At 40.6% G+C, this 18,179-nt stretch overlaps 1 protein-coding gene across 10 annotated transcripts in view; it reads right to left on the bottom strand.

Moving 5' to 3' along the window:
- Positions 1 to 18,179, bottom strand: part of tenm4 (teneurin transmembrane protein 4) — a 549,066-nt gene that overhangs the window by 366,330 nt on the left and 164,557 nt on the right. For all 10 annotated transcript variants that reach the window (XM_033022541.1, XM_033022543.1, XM_033022544.1 and 7 more), the window contains exons 2-3: positions 15,922 to 16,197; positions 6,763 to 7,032 (exon numbers count right to left, since the gene is read on the bottom strand). In XM_033022541.1, the coding sequence (XP_032878432.1) occupies positions 6,763 to 7,032; positions 15,922 to 16,147 (496 nt within the window). In that variant the 5' untranslated portion in view covers positions 16,148 to 16,197. The remainder of the gene's footprint in view (positions 1 to 6,762; positions 7,033 to 15,921; positions 16,198 to 18,179) is intronic.

The raw sequence follows: 18,179 nt of genomic DNA, 5'->3' as shown, positions 1-18,179 counted from the left end.
GTTCAATAGACTCTTGGTTGTTGGGAAGAAGCTGTTCCTAAACCTGGGGGTCACCATTTTCAGACTCCTATAGCTTCGTCCTGATGACAGGAATGAAATGAGAGCAGGGTGGTGTGGGTCCTTGTTGACGCTGGCTGCCTCTTTGACACTGTGCCTCCTATGATCCCTTCGATGGTGGAGGCAGGAGTTAGTCAGGCATTAGTTCGTCAGGGGTTAGTTCCAGGGCATCCTAGTTGCCAAACCAGGTCGTGATGCTACCAGTCAATATACTCTTCACCGTGCACCGATAGACGGTCATCAGACTATATAGAATCTTCTTAATCTTCTAAGGATATATAGGCATTGATGAGCTTTCTTTATGATTGCTTCAATGTGTTGGTTCCAAATCTTCAGAGATATGCATGCCCAGGAACTTGTTTTTTGACTCGCTGCATCACAGACCCATCAAAGACGACACTTGGCCTTCCTCTCTAAAGTCAGCAGTTAGTTCCTTGGTCTTACTGATGTTGAGAGCAAAGTTGTTCTTGCACCATTCAAATAGACGATCAGCATCCTTCTGATACTCTGCCTCATTATTACCTTAATTGGTCCTACAAGAATGGTTGTCAGCAAATTTAAAGATGGAGTTGGAATTGTGTCTGGCTACACTGTCATGAGTATAGAGTGAGTCGAGCAGGGGACTCAGTACACAGCTGTAATGTACTGATGGTTATCTGTGGTGATGGTTATCTAGGAGGAAGTTTTGTTGCCTATTCATACTGATTATGTTTTGTTGATGAGGAAGTTGAGGAACCAGTTGCAAAAGAATGCGCGGAGACCCAGTTCCCTGAGCTTGGTGACAAGTTTGGAGGGGATGATAGTATTGAACGCCGAGCTGTAGTCTTATTCATAACCCATATTTAGCTTTGTAGAAATTCCTTCAGTTATTTATGTACCTCTCTGTGATTATTGATTAATGTACTTTGAACAACATACTTCACAGCTCATCCATAAATCCTGGCTTTTGATATAAACTCTGAAGTATCCCATTTGGATTCAAAGTCAATAACCTCATACTGGTCATGATTATAGAGTCATACAGCAAAGAAATGGGCCCTTCAGCCTACCGAGTCTGTGCTAACCAGCAAGTGCCAATCAACATTTAGCTCCATTTTTCAGCACTTGTCCCATAGTCTTCCATGCTATGGTGTTTCAAGTGCTCTTCTAAATATATAAATGTTGTGAGAAGTTGAAACCTCCTACAACTAACTGCCCTATTATTTGTGTACTTTGCTTATACATTGAACTCTAACTGACATAGCTCTGCACAAATATCTGATCTGCCAGTGTGACTTTGCAACTTTCAGCTTCCATCGCTCGACTGCTGTTCCACAGCCTTGATTTAAACAATTGATCCTTTGTTCCATTTCCAAAGCGATTCATAAACACTGTGAATAGCTGAGGCCTCAAGGCACTTGACCATATATCACTTATCCCCATTCTCCCTCTCTCACCTTCTAATTATCCACCCAAGCTAATTGTTTGCCTCTGGTGCTCACAAGTCTTTATTTGAAACAGTATCACGTGGAATCTAATGCCTCTAAAAGTCTGTATAAACTCTATTCATTCAGCTACATGGGCATAATTCACTGATATTTCTTAGAGATAAAAATGCTAGATTATTATAAAGGATGGGAACACATAAATTATCATTAGGATTAAACAAAGGCAATGAGGGCTTATGTAAAATAAGTTGTTTTTAATTAATGTAATGGATGGAGCTTTTGAGGATGCAACCAGTAGAATAGTTAAAGGAGAACCAATGGGTGTGGAGTATTTGAATTTTAATAAGTTTGTATGTAATAAATAAAAGGGTGGCACGGTGGCACAGCGGTAGAGTTGCTGCCTTACAGGGCTTACGGGACCAGAGACCTGGGTTCAATCCTGGCTCTGGGTACATCTATACAGAGTTTGTACATTCTCCCCGTGACCTGCGAGGGTTTTCTCCGAGAATCTCTGGTTTCCTCCCACACTCCAACAACAGACAGGTTTGTAAGTTAATAGGCTTGGTGTAAATGTGAAATTTGTCCCTGGTGTAAGATAGTGGTAATGTGCAGGGACCGCTAGTCGGTGCAGACTCGGTGAGCCGAAGGGCCTGTTTCCGCGCTGTATCTCTAATCTAAACTAAATAATTAGAGAATATTGGAGTGGGAACGGCACTCTACCTTAGACTGGAAACAGATTGATTGAGAGCGGAAATAAATGAGATTTTCTAAGGGTGGGAGGTAGTGACTGGTGGGCTAATGCAGGGATTTGGCCCCAGCATGATTTGGATGTGGGAAGCAAATGCAATATTTTTTACTTGCTCACGATACAAGCCTGGGTGGGATCGTGGGCTGTGAGATGAATGCAAAGAAGCTTCAAGTTAATTTACGTAAGTTGGGTGAGTGAGTAAATGTATCAAATGCAGGTGGGCAAGTGAGTACAGGTGACCCCCCTTTTTTTTTAACAGTCTGAAGAATGGAAATTCTATCTAAAATGATTCACAAGAACCCATGGAAATTTGTCTCACCAAAGGTGATGGAAGCCCAGTTGCTGAATGTACACAAGGAGTTAGAAACATAGAAAACATAGAAAATAGGTGCAGGAGTAGGCCATTCGGCCCTTCAAGCCTGCACCGCCATTCAATATGATCATGGTTGATCATCCAACTCAGTATCCTGTACCTGCCTTCTCTCCATACCCCCTGATCCCTTTAGCCACAAGGGCCACATCCAACTCCCTCTTAAATATAGCCAATGAACTGGCCTCAACTACCTTCTGTGGCAGAGAATTCCAGAGATTCACCACTCTCTCTGTGAAAAATGTTTTCCTCATCTCGGTCCTAAAAGATTTCCCCTTATCCTTAAACTGTGAACCCTTGTTCTGGACTTCACCAACATCGGGAACAATCTTCCTGCATCTAGCCTGTCCAACCCCTTAAGAATTTTGTAAGTTTCTATAAGATCCCCCCTCAATCTTCTAAATTCTAGCGAGTACAAGCCGAGTCTATCCAGTCTTTCTTCATATGAAAGTCCTGACATCCCAGGAATCAGTCTGGTGAACCTTCTCTGTACTCCCTCTATGGCAAGAATGTCCTTCCTCAGATTAGGAGACCAAAACTGTATGCAATACTCCAGGTGTGGTCTCATAGCTTAACAGTTATTATCATAAAATGCCTTTAGAAATTTCCTTGCAACCTGTATATTTTGTTGTGGATAAATTATGTGGGAAGCGAGAGTGTTTCTGTACCAATAGAAATAACGACCCATGCTATGATGACCATGTCATGATATTTTTGGTCCTTCACAGAAAACATGCTTACATCAATCTATAGTGTGCATGGTTAAGCATATATGTTACCATGGTCCAGGATTTATTGACTCATATAATTGTCGATGTTTCGGTTTGAGACCTTCCGTCAGGACTGAGAATGGAGAGGAAAGGTGGGCGGTAGAAACAGAAGGAAGGGACTGGTGAGGGAGGGGGAGGAAGATGATAGGTGGGCCAAGGAGGGTTGAGGAATCAGAGGGAGATGGAGACAGCTGGGGAGAAACGGGATGGAGGCAGAGATAGACGGGTGGAAGCGGACATTGGGAAAATGTGATAGATGAAAGCGGACAAAGGGAAAATGTGGAGGCAAATAGAGCACGGTGAGAGGAGGGGAGAGTAAAGGTAGGAGGGGAGTGAAGATGCAGAATGAGGCTGCAGGGGATGAACAGGTAAGCAAAGACTACAATAGGTGGAATCTGCTAAGTAAGGAAAGTGACAATGGAAACCATTTAAGGGAGAAATGGGCAGATGGAATCAGATGGTGATATACATTTAAGGTGTGAGAGGAAGGATTTACAAAGGGCCTGAGGGGAATTTATTTTCACAGAGGGTGGTGGGTACACAGAATGAGCTGCCAGAGGAAGTGTTAGAGACGGGTACAATTACAAGCTTTAAAAATTTTTAAAAGGAAACTTTAAAATACATTTTGATAGATACATGTAAAGAAAAGGTATTGTGGGGAATGGGCCAAATGCAAGCAAATGAGACGAGCTTAGGTTGGCAACTTGGTCAGTGTGGACAAGTTGGGTTGAAGGGTCCATCTCCATGGTCTCTCGACTGATATTTTTAATTTTACCATTCATTTAAGAGCAGAATATAGTTATTGGCTCGAGTCTTATCTATATGCTATTATAGCAACCAGTTCAACCATATTTCTCACTGTACCACCAAAAAATCATCTGTCAACTTCCACGTGAAAAGCAATTTCCTTATAAAGTTTTTCCAGAGTTATCAAAAATGTGTTAACAAGCACTAGTGATGACCTGGAGTAGTATAAATATTCAACATAACTTAATTGGTACAATATGTTTGTTACTTTGATATGTTCTTCCATTATGATCACCATTAACCAAACTGCTGTGTACCACAAAATCTGAAGATCTACTCACAAGCATGCAATGAGAAATAACTATTACAGTGGAAAAGAACGACGAGCAAACACATATAGACCATCATGGAAGGTAAATAAAAGGAGTATTTAATGCAATGAAGATATAGAGTGCAAGAAGATTGAAAGCTCCGAGAGTTCTCCGATTGATGGACAAGGAATCAAGATATGACAGGACTCTTTGAAAGCAACTAAACTAGTTCCAAAGATAGCTTTGATGGGTAGTAAGTAAAGTTGCTTGAAATTGCAATGTCAGATGTTGTCTAAGCTTTCAGACTTGTCTGAAACAGTGGCAGGTAATTTGGTGAAGTATCCAAGAGCAGTGTTCTTAGCAAAGAGAAAATGTCTCCACTGGTTGGGAGGCCGAGCACTGACGAAATAGTACAGCCCGATATTACAGGAGTGGACTGAGGAAATAATTCCAAGGTGGAAATTTTAAAATGTTCTTCTACAAACAACAACTGATGTTGGCTCAATTGCAAATTTGAATTTTGAGTTTAATATTTTGAGGCGGCACAGTGGCGCAGAGCCAGAGAACCAGGTTCGATCCTGACTATGGGTGCAGTTTGTATGTTCTTCCTGTGACCACGTGGGTTTTCTCCGGGTACTCCGGTTTCCTCCCACACTCCAAAGATGTACAGGTTTGTAGGTTAATTGGCTTCGGAAAAAATAGTAAATTGTCCCTAGTGTGTAGGATAGTGATAGTATACGGGGATCACTGTTCAGCGTGATCTGTGGGCCAAAGGGCCTGTTTCCACACTACATCATTAAACTAAACTAAAACCTAAACTAAATTAATTGATAAGCAAGCATACAGGAAAAGTTTAATTTATGCCAATGAAAGGCAAGTTTTAAGGTCTGAAGGGTCTACCTCTGCTCAGATATGCATAAATTACATAGTGTAGGATGAAAGGTGGAATGGCGATTGAATCTATTTTAATGGCCAGGATTAGTCTACTCCTTCTAGGGTATTGATTAACTTGAGGTCAGTTTCTATAAAAATTAAAATATTGAATTTAACTTTTTTAATATTTCAGGGAAAGAGAATAATTCAACATGCCTGTGCTGCTACATTACGCACTTAGTACCTGTAATTATAAAAAGACTTATACCTCAATGGATTCACAGTGCCTGATTTTTAGAAATATCAATGAGCCATTCAGCAGAAAAACCCATGCCCGTAGAATGTGTCAGAATTATGGGAGGAGAAATGTCTGATATTGAATAAAATGTGGGATGATCAAAGGGCAGGTTGATCGATGAGCTGTTTAAACATTCATTGGAGGGGCAGGATTGAGATTCAAAGTGCCTTTATGAAGGTTGAAGTAGAAGGTTGTATATGTTCCAGCATAAAGAGGTAGCAGTGTATTTGCATAATATTGATGGAGGGAACAAAATGCAAAGAGAAAGGACTGCTATCTCGCTAATATAGGAGAGAGCTGGCTGATTTAACATCCCATCCATATAACCTATTGGTTTTAGCCATTGTTTAGTCGAGTTTAGTTTAGAGATACAGTGCAGAAACAGGCCCTTCGGCCCAACGAGTCGAGGCCGATCACCGAGTCCACGCCGATCACTGAGTCGACGCCAATCAGCAACCACGCACACTAGTACTGTCCTACACACGCTAGGGAAAATATTACAATGTTACCAGGCCAATTAACCCACAAACCCGTAAGCTTTGGAGTGTGGGAGGAAACCGGAGCTCCTGAAGAAAACCCATGCAGGTCACAGGGAGAAGGTACAAACTCCATACAGACAGTAGCTATAGTCAGGATTGAACCTTGTCTCTTGCGCTGTAAGGCAGCAACACTACCGCTGCACTACTATGCTGCAATACAATACAGTACCATTTTATTTATCCCAGAGGGATATTGGTCTGCCACCAGTCCAAAGATACAGTTGCAAGGCATTGAACAATGTATATCATTACAAAGCGAAAACAACCAAACCTCAATAAACTGAGCAGGCTATTCAAGTACCAGTATATATGATAGAGCATAAACTTCTCCTTCAATTTAAAATACATTGTTTTTTTTGCCCAGGAAAGAAGACAGCAAAAGGCACACTATTTTCATTGTAATAGAAGCCATACGCAGGGATTGTGATGATGTGTTTGATATCATGTTGCTTCTCAGAGGACAAAAAACTTCTGGAACATGGAAATAGCTCAGAGGCTGCAATAAAATTACGGCACAGTCTGGTTCAACTGCATCAATCAACAGGTACTACTGCAGTGCAATTGGTAATGACCAACCACGATTAAAAAATTGGGGAATAAAAGTCTGCCTTTGGCTTCTTACCGTTTTCTGTATTCTCATGCTCAGTGTCGGTGAGAGTAAGTGCGGAATTTGCTCGACTGGATAAACAGGAGCTGCGCGAGGATTTCACGTTTCTCCCCCAGAGTCTCATAGCATTGTCGGGAGACATGACTCCATCCGTCTCTGTGTCGGCATCGGAGCCTGTGCTCAGGGAATATCCACGGTGAGGCAGACCGAGTTCTGCATGATATCCAGCAGTGAGATGAGATGTTGCTTCAGTCAGGCCCAACTCGCGCAGAGAAAAATTTGTTCCTGAAACACAACATTCAGCAAATCAAAAAAAAATACACTGGCTTTGTACAGGCTGATATTTTTCTCTTACTTAATTAAGATTACTATTGTTGCAGAGTTCCCCACTTTACCTCAGCACCAGAGATAACAACATAAATAACTGTGGTGAATCTTTACCAATATATCTATTTATTGTTGATAGTACTGAACAAATGTTCCTATTCCTCGAACAGTTTCTTAAATAGTAGCTTCTTCGCAACCTGGATGAACTTCGGAAACACTGTGGACATTGTTTGATTGTTTTTCAGTGAAGGAAAACAAAGGAACGCAAAAGTGTAAATAAATGATGATCATAATTTTTGAAGGCAACTGGGATAGTTATCTGGAGAAAGAAGGTCAGATGATAAAACCTCCGGTTGCACACATCCAGTGAGAGGTGACAGTTCAAAGGTAGGATGTCATAGATTGCGAAGAGGTCAAACTTTGGACAAAAGATTTATTTTACTGGAAGATGTGGCAAGTAAAATATCAACTTAAACAGATGGGGGGTGGCGCAGCAGTAACGTTGCTGCCTTACAGCGGCAGAGACCCAGTTTCAATCCTGACTACGCATGTTGTCTTAATGGAGGTTGTACGTTCTCTCAGTGACCACGTGGGTTTTCTCCAGCTGCTCCAGTTTCCTCCCACATTCCAAAGATGTGCAGGTGTGTAGGTCAATTGGCCTAGGTAAAATAGTAAAATTTTCCCTAGTATGTAGGATGGTGCTAGTGTATGAGAATCGCTGGCCAACGCGGTCTCGGTGGGCCTGTTTCCGCGCAGTATAACAAAGCTAAACTAAAGATGGATAAAAGATATTGAAGGATGAAATTTGTTTCAGCACTAAAGGAGTAAATAAAAAGAATGAAGATAGGAAAGATTTCCCACATACATTTCAGGTACAGTGCTGGGCAAATTTCCTTGTGAAAATCATTTGTCAATATATCAGAGCGTGTGAATAATGTCCTGTTTGCACAGACTTCAGCAAGACCGCGGTGCCATGCAAAGTTTGACCCACAAGATCTCCAAGGCTGACCTTTGTTCAGAGGGATTGGCAAATGCCAGCATGAAATACACCCTTGTACAATGGTGTTGCATGGAAGAAAAGAGGGGGCATCATAATCAATAGGTATGCAAGCAATGCTTGTCACATTGCATTTCAACAGTTTGAAAGTGCAAGTAGAGGAAAGAACCAAAACACATGTCACCGTCAAGATGCGTTTTTGTTAAGATATCAAATTCAGCCTGACAGATTGTGACAAATGTAGCTGGATTGGAAAGCTAAGCTGAGGAACGAAACAACATAAATGAAGCATTTGATAATAAGAATCAGCAGAATGAAGCAACAGTGCATCATTTGCAAAATGTATGGCAGCAGCATTAGGTAAGACAATCTCCATTGCAAAATAAAACAAATATTAGAGATTGGGTATTTATAATAAATGGCAGTAATTCCAATATGGAATGGAGATGAACAGAGCGACCTAGAGGTTGAAATCTATAATTCGCGGAACATGATAGCACAAGTGGTTGACAAGGTAGTAAAGAAGGCATATGGCATACCTGCCTTCATAGATTGGGGCATGAAACAAAGTTGTAGCATAACTTCACATAAAATAATGGTTATGCTACTTTTGGCATATTCCATACAGTTTTGGTCAGAAAAGGACGGATGTCATTGCACTGTGGAGAGTACAATGGAGAATCACCAGGATGTTGCCTAGATTGGAGGACGTTAGTTATACGGAGTGATTGAAGAGGCCAGACTTGGAACAAAGATGACAGAGGGATGACCTGATAGAAGTATATTGCATTATGTGGAGCAAAGGTTGGGGAGATAGTTCAAGTTGTTTTCCCTCCCACAGAAAGGGTTTGAAAAACAAGAGAGCATAGATTTAATGCAAAAGGAAAGAGTTTTAAAGAGGATCTGAGGAGATTGTTTTGTTTACACAGAGAATGGTTAATATTTGCAATGCACTTTCAGAAGAGGTGATGGAACCAGATACAATTACAACATTTATAGAGGCATCCAGACACATTCATAATCAGGCAAGGCATAGAAGGGTATGGTCGCAATGCAGGCAAATTAAATTATTGTAGATTGGCAAAATGGTCGGCATGGACATGGTGCGCAAAGGGGCCGTTTCTGTGCTCTACAACTCTGTATGAATCCAATTTACAGATCACAAGATATTATACCATTCCTTTAAGGGTCATGTATAGGCTATTGATTTGCGTGCATGTGCCGTATTGTACGCAGTTCTGATTACCAGATCATAAGAACTCTTCGGCCTTAGATATAGAAAAAGAATGAATATAGGATTAGCGTAAATGAGTGATTGATGGTCAGCATGGACCTGGCCACCGTACACATTTTTGTGCTGTATCGCTCCATGACAAATGTAACAACATGCGCAAAGGCAGAAATATCATAAAACCTATAGGACGAGATGCTACTTTCACGACACTCACCACAGAGCTGGGTGACATTTTTCAGTTCACAGGTTCTTTCATCCCTCTGTCCGATTTCATGTTAATAACATGTGTCCTATGCAAACAATGCCTTATTTTCTAGTGAAATTGGTTAAATGAGACTGAACCTTTTGTCTTCAACCTGATAGATGCTCCTGAACTGACCTCCACACACCACTTCATGTGTAAAATGAAAATATATCATGCTCACTTCCAACACTAGCAAAGCAATTCTCAAGAAAAATATGGGGATGTCAAGCTCGGAATCAGTTTAATTTTGTTCAGTGTACTATCTTCCAGCTGTGCTAAAAGCTACAGACCTCATTGTCTATATAAAATCAAGAGAAATAAAGATTTAATCTTTTGGAACAGAGATAAAAGGAAATTTGATAGAGAAAGGAAGGAAGATAAATCTTTCAATCTTTATCATATTCTACATCTCCCTGTCACCCGAATTGGCTATGGCAGATATGGTCTCCCTTGATAAAATGAAAACAAGATGTTAAAATATAGTCTTCTTCAAGTCTCATACTGGTTATAAACCAGCAAGGTGTGTAGCTGCTTAATACCGGTTTATTTTCTAGAAAGGGATCAAAATAAACAATTAGCATTCAATGATTATTCCAAGGGTCCAGCAGTTCTGGCGTCCTTTTGAACCACTAGTTCAGGTTAATTTTGCTGATGTGTGGCACCATCAACATTCATTTTGAGTTTTTTTTGCATGCTCTAAGTGCTCTAGCTGCTATGAATCTCAATTTTAGCAGTTGTCTCCAGAAAGTTTTGTCATAAATTATGATGGAAAAAAACATACAGCCGCAAACGTCTAAAGATCAAACTTCTTCACAATAAGTGCTGTGAGATAAATTGATTTCATACCCTGAGTCCTCAGTGCCCTTTTAGAAAGGGCATAACTCAACAGGAGTAGCCAATGAATCATTAGGAGTTTTTTTCTATCTGCTTTTGATGGAACAGACTAGAGATTTCCATCATCGAGCTTATTTTAAATGCAATTTTTTTCAGCAACAAGTAAGATGCGTATTGATCTGGAAAAACGTAAGTGATGAAAAACTGAAAAATGGCATCAGTGTTTTTGGTCAATTTGTAGATTGCCCCTATAAATTGCTATAAAATGCCCCTTGTATGTAGGATGCAAAAGTGGGATAACATTGCACGAGTGAATGATGGTTGGCATCGATACAGTGGGCCGAAGGGACTGTTTCTACTCTGTAATCTCTAAAAAAAAATACGTAGTACTAATGTCCAATTCTTAGAAATTACTGGCATGATGGAAAGCTGCAAAAAAGCTCTTTGTTTCAAAATTCAGTAGCTTTACAACTAATTTCGGGAGTTTTCAGTAAGGGACAAAGAATGCAAAGGAATTAATGATGGATTTGTTTTGAACATTGGCTCAACGATATTTAAGAGTAGAGTGTGCAGTTTAGTGCATTCCATTATGGGAATGATTAAAACAAGCCATTGACAACATAAAAACACCCATTGATCAGCTCAGAGGGAATAATGACCTTGGAACAAAGCAGAGAAAAAACTATAAAAATGATTCCGAGCTGAATAAATCTTGGCTGATCCACTTGACCAAGAGTCAATCTGGAAACAAAATTTCACCAAGCTGTCCGCATCTCAAAAGTACGTGTTCGGTGAAACCACCCGAATTCATGCATTTTATGACCGCCCTTATTTTTTTTTTGCAGGCAATACATTTCAGTAAAACTGTCCTCAAATTACCTTAAACCCACTGAAACATTTTTCACTGCCCACTGTTTATTCTCTTGCAAATTCCGGTAAGATGCAAAGTATTGCAAGTTAGGATTACCCGTGAAGCTCCCAACAGGGGCGACTGAAGCTCCCGTGTCCATACCTAGGCAGCAGGCTTGGCTGGCCAGTCGCGAAACCGGGAACCCACACGGAGTTGTCTGAGGCTCGTCTCCTGCGCGGCCCGGTAGACCGGGAATGGGGAGCAGAGTGGAGGGAGTTGGTGACGATAACCGGATAAAGGGCTGTTTTTGAGATGGCGGCAGATGGAAGAGAAGATTGGCGCTGCCAGTACAACGGGCCTTTAAGCCAAGATGCTGCACTCTTGAGAACTTTGTGCGCACAAGAAACATGGCAAATCTTTGTGTACCGACTCAGTAAACTTTACTATTACACTGGAATCGTTGCACTTTCGTACTTTCTCTAATTGTGCTTATCTATAGTATGTCTTTTGCAGGATTGTAAGCAAAACAAGGAATTTCACTTTGCCTAGATACACAAGTACATTACAATAAAGCATCATCATCATTGTCATCATCATCGTTTAAGGAAATGACAGTTTAATAAGCTCAAAAAAGCTGAATAGTCTTTTTCAAGGTTTATGTCCCGATGATTTAAAATCTAGATGCAAGCTTTGTGTCAAACTTTGGAAGCTTTGATTGTGGATTGGCAGTCAAATTAAGTCTGCAGTCTCTTCACTCCATCCAATATACTTCCCCCTGGGGGAAATTCTAGACTTGGAATTATTTGACATGTTCACATGCTACAGTTACAATTTTTATGTAATTTTTCACAGTAAAGAGATGGTCAATTTTTATACTTCATTCTGATTGATGTTTGGATGGCTCAGCAGATTGCTCTGTTAGTTAATTGTTCAAGTTTCATTAAATTCTCATGGAATCTCATTTTGTGCCTTTTACAAAAGTCCAAACAGATGTCAAATTATTGATTTAAATTTGTGCAAATGAAAATTTGGCAAACACATTTTGCGATCGGCTTTGTTTAAAATAAAATCCATATTTGCAGTTCAGAAGTAGTTTCGTTATTTGACAACAACCTCCATTAAAATGGAATACTTAAGCAATTTTATTCCTCGCTGTAATCAATCCACAGAAAGTCAAAATATAATTTTTACTGTCATAGATGCAAATGTAATTTGTAACAAACTTGAGATTTGTGTTACTTCCTCCTGTTATAATCCATCATGTTTCCTGCAGCTTTGATTCCATCGACCTTGTTCATGATAAATCTGCAGATGTAAAACTTCAGCATCCTGTCTGAGTCCAAACTATGTTCCTTACCCAATGTATGATCTGTTAGATGTACCATATTATTTCACTAGAACACAGAGCCAGAAATAAGCCAGATAGAATTTCAGTTAAACTGTTCTCATATTACCTTAAACCCACTCAAATATTTTTCAATGGCCGCTGTTTATTCTCTAGAAATTCCCAGTAAGATGCAGTGTCTTGTAAGTTAGGGTTACCCATGAAGCTCCCAGCAAGGCGCATGGGGTGGTTGGAGCTCCCTGGCTCAGCAGCTGCAGAACCGGGAACCCACCTGGAGTCATCCAAGGCTCATCTCCTGCTTGACCCTGAGACCAGGAACCAGAGAGGAAGGAGTCAGCAATGGTGGCGGTCTCTGGACAAAGGGCCATTTTGAAGATGGCGGTGGAGGGAAGAGAGGATCAGTGCCACCAGGACAATGGGCTTTTCAGGCCAAGATAAGACCGTACTCTTCAGTACTTTGAAACTTTGTGGTCACCAGAAACATGCCAACTCTGTGTGTTGTCTCAGTGAAGTCTACTATTACACTACAATCATTGGACTTTAGTATTTTCTATGATCCTGCTTATCTACAGCATGGTTTTGCAAGATTATTTGTTTGATCTGTCAGATGTACCATATTCTTTCATTGGAACACAGAGCCAGGATTAAACTGGTCATCTTCTCAAACCTGCGATTCCATAAGGTCACGGCTGGTCCACATCTTTACCTGTGTTGGCTCTCTGTCCATTTACAGTCTTAGACAGTAAAGAATTTTCCACTTCAAACTTAATGTTATTAATTGAGCTCACGTCCATTGCTTTCATTGGGGCCATTTTCCACATTCCGCTGATATATGAGTGAAGAAAGTTTCTTTTCTCTGAAGGCCTGTGTGCTAAACTCCCCCATTAATATAAATATGTCCTGTATTTCCTGCAACTTTCTGTCACAATTGTTAAATTCTCAGTTTTAAGTTATGTTTCAACTTCCTATACACTGGGGAATGCAAGTGTAATTTATATTCACAGGAATTTGCATTGCATTTCTTTCCAAAGCCAATAAATATGTCAATTAAGAATACCCAGAACAGTAAATGCTTTTGCAAATACAGTATAACTAGAGGTTTATCCAATGTGGCACAGTGGTGCAGCGGTAGAGTTGCTGCCTTACAGCATTGGAGACCAGGGATCGATCCTGACTATGGGTGATGTCTGCATGGACTTTGTATGTTCTCCCTGTGACCGTGTGGGTTTTTTCGCAGGGTGCTCCGGTTTCCTTCCATTTCCAAAAACGGGCATGTTTGTAGGTTAATTGGGTTTTGTAAATTGACCTTCGTGTGTAGGATAGAATTAAAGTACTGTTGATTATTGGTCGGCACGACCTCGATAGACAGCAGGGCCAATTTTCACGCTGAATTAAAAACTAAACTTGAATGGATATATAAAATGTTTCTTCATGTTTTATTCTAGATCAATAATTAATACTACTCATATTGGTTTAGTGATATTTTTTGTTTTGTCATGAACTAATTCAATTGTGTGAGCTGTGTACAGATGCTCCCCGACTTACATAAGGGTTACTTCCGCGGACCCTTGTGTAAGTCAGTTGGTACGAAAGTCGGAAACGGAAGTGCTACTGCGCACACTTAAATTTACTCTTTGACACGGAGACCATGCGGGAGCCACGAGAAAGATCCGACGTGGAGACCACGGTGCAGCTCCGGTGTGGAGACCACGAGGCAGCTCTGATGTAGAGACCACGGGGCAGCTCCGACGTGGAGACCACGAGGCAGCTCTGACGTGGAGACCACGGGGCAGCTCTGACGTGGAGACCACGGGGCAGCTCCGATGCGGAGGCCACGGGGAAGATCCGACGTGGAGACCACGGTGCAGCTCCGACGTGGAGACAACATGGGAGCTCCGACGTGGAGACCACGGGGCAACTGTGACAAGGAGTTCACATGGGAGCACTGACGTGGGAGCACCCACGAGAACAGCTGGCTGGCATGCGGAAATGGCCGCTTGCGCAGTCGCGCACTGTTATCAAGACATGCAACTTGGAAATAAAGCAGTGGGCATAAGAATTGCTTTCTTATGTGGGCGTTTTTGTCAGTCGGGGAGTGCCTGTAAATGGAGCCTTCACTTTCCTTGGAATTCTACCATTCACAGCTTTTCACCATGAAAAAAGTGTTCTGATCTATACATTTTTATCGAAAATGGACAATCTCATACCTACCTGTCTTGAATTTCATCTGCAACAGATTTTTCCATTCACTCAATCCATCAATGTCACTCTGCAATTTTATGCTCCAATCTACACTACTGACAATGCCACCAATCTTTGTGTCAATAGCAAACTTGGATATATGATTCTTTATCACATGGCTTTAATAAATATTTTCATTTGAAATATTGCCTGTGTCTGCATTCGAAAGGTCCCACATTACCTACGATCGGTGCTTTTTTAGTGGACAAAAAGATGCTGGTTTGCAGAAAATAGTTTGTGCAATGCTTTAGGTTGCCGTACATCAATCTAACTTTTAAGTTTTTAGAGGTGCTGGAACATAGTACAAGTGTGCACTGTCCCTAAAAAAATACTAGCTGTCACTCTACTTTTTCTTATAACTTAATTGTAACAATCAGTATTAATTTTGATATCTCTCTTCTATTTCCTGCTCTAATCATTACCATTTAACAACCATACTTCTCGTACACAACTGCAAGACCCTTACTTCATTCGAGCCTGCATTTATTCAAGGATTATCTTTCCACGATTATCTCACCAATTTACCCATAGTCCATGGTAGAATGGAGAGGAAGAGGATTTTTTCTTTTTAGCCAGAGGATGGTGAATCTGTGGAATTTATTGCCACTGACGGTAGTGGAGACCATCATTAGGTATTTTTAAAGTTTTTGATTAGTAAGCGTGTCAAAGGTTACAGAGAGAAGGTAGGAGAATGGCCTTGAGAGTGAAAAATAGATCAGCCACAATCGAATGGCTTCGAATGCAAGTATGAATTCTCACAATCATTCTGCTCCTATGTCTGATGAACAAGCCATTGTTCATCAGACATACCGTAAACTATGATAGTTTATCTTATGTTAAGGTGCTAGTTCCCATAATGGATACATGTTAACACACATGTAAGAGATTTTCGGATTGGGATATATTTATCAAGCGATTTTCACCTGAAAAGCACATTGAGTTATGCATTGTAAAATCTCTTTCCAGTGTAAATTATGATATATATTTTTGCAGTATCTTAGTTCTTGCAATTTTATTATTCCTCAGAACAGGTTGGTTTCACTCTTTATACTTGTACTTTGTACATAATTTATAGTAAACACAAACTGGAAAAAGAAAATACCTGGTCTGCAATATTCATCCGATTCCTGATGAACCAAGTCTTTGACACGGCTACTGTAGGCCAACCTTGGGTCCTGGTCATAAGCTTTGAGCGTTTCACTGGAGCTGTAGGATTTGTGAGGCATTTTGATGTCTTCGCTTTCCACTGAAGAACTGGTGTACCGCCGCTCTTTCTCACGTCTGCTTTTAGTTAAAGATCGGTAGGGTTTACGCTCTTTTATATCCATGGTTTGCTCTTTTGAGTTCTCAACATCAATAATTAGCTGTGAGGGATATTCTGCAAGGAAGATAAAAAGCAAATATATAAGCTAAAGGGACAATGCTTAAGACTTACATGGCTATTCATTCAGGTTGACATGAAAGGAAATACTGTCAAGGTTAAGTCCTTTCCTCTTTATGAGTAGAGTTCCTTGTTTCACATACTATTATTACAGATACATTTTTAGTTGGAAGGCTCTCCAGTGGAGCCCAGGAGACATATTTCATCAAACTGCAAATGTGCCGAATGGGTGCACTTTTATGTGAGGATTCTCATGGTGCAAACTGAAGCATGTTTTCTCCTGCCCAATACAGAGCAAGCAGTTTTTATATTTATTTTCTGTGTTTGCTGGGGACTATCTTACAAGAGGCAAACTAGATCACGATAAGTCTACATATGGTCCAATTGCATGACAGTGATCACACGATCTTTCCCACCGATATAGATACAGCAATGCTTCTTCTTTTTGAGATGAATTAAATGATTTACTGATGATCCTGGGAAGGAACTCAGGGATATTATTGTTTTGATACCAGCCACCTGATTTATGTTGACACAAGCACACCTTAAGACCTGGCAGAAGCTAGTATGAATTCTCACAATATAAATGAACTTTACCCTTGTGTGCTGAACAGTAAACCTGTGGCCACGGAAGGCTAGCAGCGTTTAAAGAGCGCCCACAAATACTTGCTCATTCAGAACTTCATTGAACAAGCAGACTAATAATAAGAATTTGAGGCCAACTCACTATATATAAAAGAGAGCACAGAGCAAAGAATATAGAACAGAACAGCACAGGAACAGGCCCTTCAGCCCATAATGTCCGTGCCACCCATGATGCCAAGATAAACTAATCTCATCTGCTTGCATATGATCCATTTCACTCCATTCCCTACATATCCATATTCCCGGCGCGGAGGGCCCAAACGCCACCGGCTACGGGAGTCAAGATCATCCCGTCAACGGAAGGCTCGCGGGAGAACAAAGAAGGGAAGAGATTGAACTTTTTTTTCACCTTCCATCACAGTGAGGAACGTGGAGGAGTCACTGTGGTGGATGTTTATGTGAAAATGTGTTTTGTGTGTTCTGTTGCCTTTTATTTGTATGACTGACTTGGCAAATGAATTTCCTCATATGTTGCAAAACATACTTGGCTAATAAAGTATTATTGTATAGTATTGTATTATTGAATCTGCCTTCAACAGCACCCCTGGCAGCACAATCCAGGCACCCAACACCATCTGTATTAAAAACGCTGCCCCTTTCCCCAAAAAGCTATGCCCTCTAATCTTTGATATATCCATCCTGGGAAAAAGGTTCTGACTGTCTCCTCGATCCATGCCTGATAATTTTATATCCTTCTGCCTGGTTTTCCCCCAACCTCTGGCATTCAGGAGCAGAGGAATCCAATGGAGGCAGAAATCTCTGCAATATTAATTAAACATTTGGGGAACGAGGTGTAAATATTCCTTTCAACAATACTTCTTCCTTCCACTACTCCCATTATCATACCAAGTTAAATGCCGGTATTAACAGTCGCAACAGGAACCCAGGCTTAAATTTAACCCATAATTTTACTGCAAATTCCATTCTATTAATTTAGGGCTTCAATAAGTTTTAGTAATCATTTGCACTTTACATGAAAATATAACACCCAAAGAGCTGTCAGACATATGACAATTTTATTACATCTGAAAGTTGCAGATAGATGTACTTAAAAATGACAAGTAGACAACCTCAGCCAGCAATTTAAAATAGTGAGATTCGGTTTCAGGAGGCCAGTGGTTGTGTATGGACATGCCTTTTGACTCTTAAATAGCAATGGTTTCAGTTTGAAGGAATACCAATAGCCTGAAACCTGGAGCAAACAAGCAGCCTGACATTTTAGGTTGTGAATATGTCATCAATTGAACCCATAGCTTTTCTCACCCTTAAATGATATATCAACTTAAATAGAAGAGAAATCGGAAAGACTAACTTGTAAGAAATGTATGCAATGC

This window comes from Amblyraja radiata, chromosome 6 (genome assembly GCF_010909765.2).
Source record: "Amblyraja radiata isolate CabotCenter1 chromosome 6, sAmbRad1.1.pri, whole genome shotgun sequence".
Lineage (NCBI taxonomy): Eukaryota > Metazoa > Chordata > Chondrichthyes > Rajiformes > Rajidae > Amblyraja > Amblyraja radiata.
The sequence above is the reverse complement of the archived record's forward strand: the minus strand, read 5'-3'. Positions and strand labels throughout refer to the sequence as shown.